This window comes from Molothrus aeneus, chromosome 2 (genome assembly GCF_037042795.1).
Source record: "Molothrus aeneus isolate 106 chromosome 2, BPBGC_Maene_1.0, whole genome shotgun sequence".
NCBI lineage: Eukaryota > Metazoa > Chordata > Aves > Passeriformes > Icteridae > Molothrus > Molothrus aeneus.
The window spans coordinates 115,241,598-115,243,430 of NC_089647.1; the positions used below are offsets into that span (position 1 = coordinate 115,241,598).

Sequence of the window (1,833 nt, forward strand, 5' to 3'; positions counted from 1 at the left end):
AATCCAATATTTGTTATCCTCTTCCACAGGTTTTAAATCACTCTTTTTGCTCCCTACTTTGAGCAAATACACCCTTATTGTTTTCCTAGTCCTGCTATGACCTTCTGGGAATGTTTTCGTCGTGTAAAGCAACCTGCAGTTCCCTACTTTATAAATCTCCTTCATTCCAAGTGTTAACACTACCTAATTCTCCGCTTTAGAGAGGAAATCATGTTTGTTTTTTTGAAGAGCCTGCTGGGAAGAGGAATATTTGCATTTCAAATATTTTTTTTCCATTTCATAAATTGTCTTGAGTTCTCTTCCCAGTGGGCAGCACAAGGCTGTTTATATAAGGGAAGAGGGAAGATTGCTTTCCCATTACTTCCACAAAAACACGATTAACAGCGATAGCTATGCTAATTATTGCCCTCGCTGCACTTGAAACGCACCTCACTGGCTGGAGAGGCAAAGCTTTGGGGTAATAATTAACTCCTTTTTCCCTCAATTACCTTTTATTAGGAGAGCAGGAGGTGTCGGGGCGAAACAGCCGCAGATCTTCCAAGAAAACCTCGCGCCTTCCAAGCGAACCCAAGCGGAGGCGCCTCATTAAGGGAACCACACAGGACAAACATTCCCATGGCCAGCTGGGCCTTGGAGCTGCTGGGCTTCTCCCTCAGCCTGCTGGGCTTCATTGGGACGTTAATTGCCACCATCCTGCCGCACTGGTGGCGCTCGGCCCACGTGGGCACCAACATCCTGACGGCCGTGGCCTACCTGAAGGGGCTGTGGATGGAGTGCGTGCGGCACAGCACCGGCGTCTACCAGTGCCAGGCCCACCGCTCCCAGCTGGCGCTGCCCGCCGACCTCCGCGCCGCCCGGGCCATGATGGTCACCTCCTGCCTGCTGGCCGTGCTGGCGGCCGCCGTGGCCGTGGTGGGCATGAGGTGCACGCGCTGCGCCGAGGGCAGCCCCACCAAGGCCTCCATGGCCGGCTCCGGCGGCGTCGGCTTCGTGGCGGCCGGGCTGCTCTGCCTGGTGCCGGTGTCGTGGTGCACCAACGAGGTGGTGGTGGAGTTCTACAGCCCCACGCTGCCCGCTGGGATGAAGTACGAGATAGGGCAGGCTCTTTATCTGGGCTTTGTCTCCTCGGCCTTGACCATCCTGGGTGGGGCCCTGCTGTGCACGTCGTGCCTCGGGAATGAGGCGCCTTCCCAGCCGCGTTCCGCAGCGCCTCCGTCCTCCAGGCCACTCAGTGCCTCCAAGGGCAACCACCCTCCTTCCCTGGCATCTGCGTCCCACAGCGGCTACAGACTGAGTGACTACGTGTGAGCTCTCCCTGGATCGGGCGCGGCTGCCTCGGGAATTCCGTGCCTCGCACCAGAGAACTTGGAATGGATGTTGGAGTTCACAATCGTTCGTTCCTTCCTTTTCTTCCCAGAGGAGGACAGGGTGTGGATGCAGAACTGCTGCCTGCAAAACCTGGGAAATAAAGTCAAAGGAGGCTGAGATACTCCCAAGGCAGCACATCCCTGTCTACCTCCCATCACAGCTTTCCAGGTAATTCAAGAGGTGTTTTGTTAAAAATTATAGTTTGGTTTGGAGTCAGTGCCCTGTGAAGCAGAACTGGCAACATCGCTTTGTTTCTTCCCAAAAAAAGACAGTTTTCCCTAAAACCCAGAATTTTTTGGGGATACACAATGATTTCCAGCAGATTGCCTGCTCAGCTCCTCATTTCCATAATTCATGAACATGACAAGGTATTAATTTTGTTTTTGTACAGTCCCTTGAAATATGAATTTCAATGGCACCGTGACAGATGTATTTGACAGCCTGTTACAGCCAATATTTGAAGTT

The 1,833-nt window shown here is 53.1% G+C and overlaps 1 protein-coding gene across 1 annotated transcript; it reads left to right on the plus strand.

Moving 5' to 3' along the window:
• The first annotated feature begins 615 nt into the window (after nucleotides 1-615).
• Nucleotides 616-1,308, plus strand: CLDN14 (claudin 14). Its single transcript, XM_066571704.1, has one exon. The coding sequence runs from the start codon at nucleotides 616-618 to the stop codon at nucleotides 1,306-1,308; it is 693 nt and encodes a 230-aa protein (XP_066427801.1).
• The last annotated feature ends 525 nt before the right edge of the window (nucleotides 1,309-1,833 follow it).

Bases quoted from the DNA above. Each gene is read 5' to 3' on its own strand.
- CLDN14 (XM_066571704.1), top strand. From the start codon at position 616: ATGGCCAGCTGGGCCTTGGAGCTGCTGGGCTTCTCCCTCAGCCTGCTG.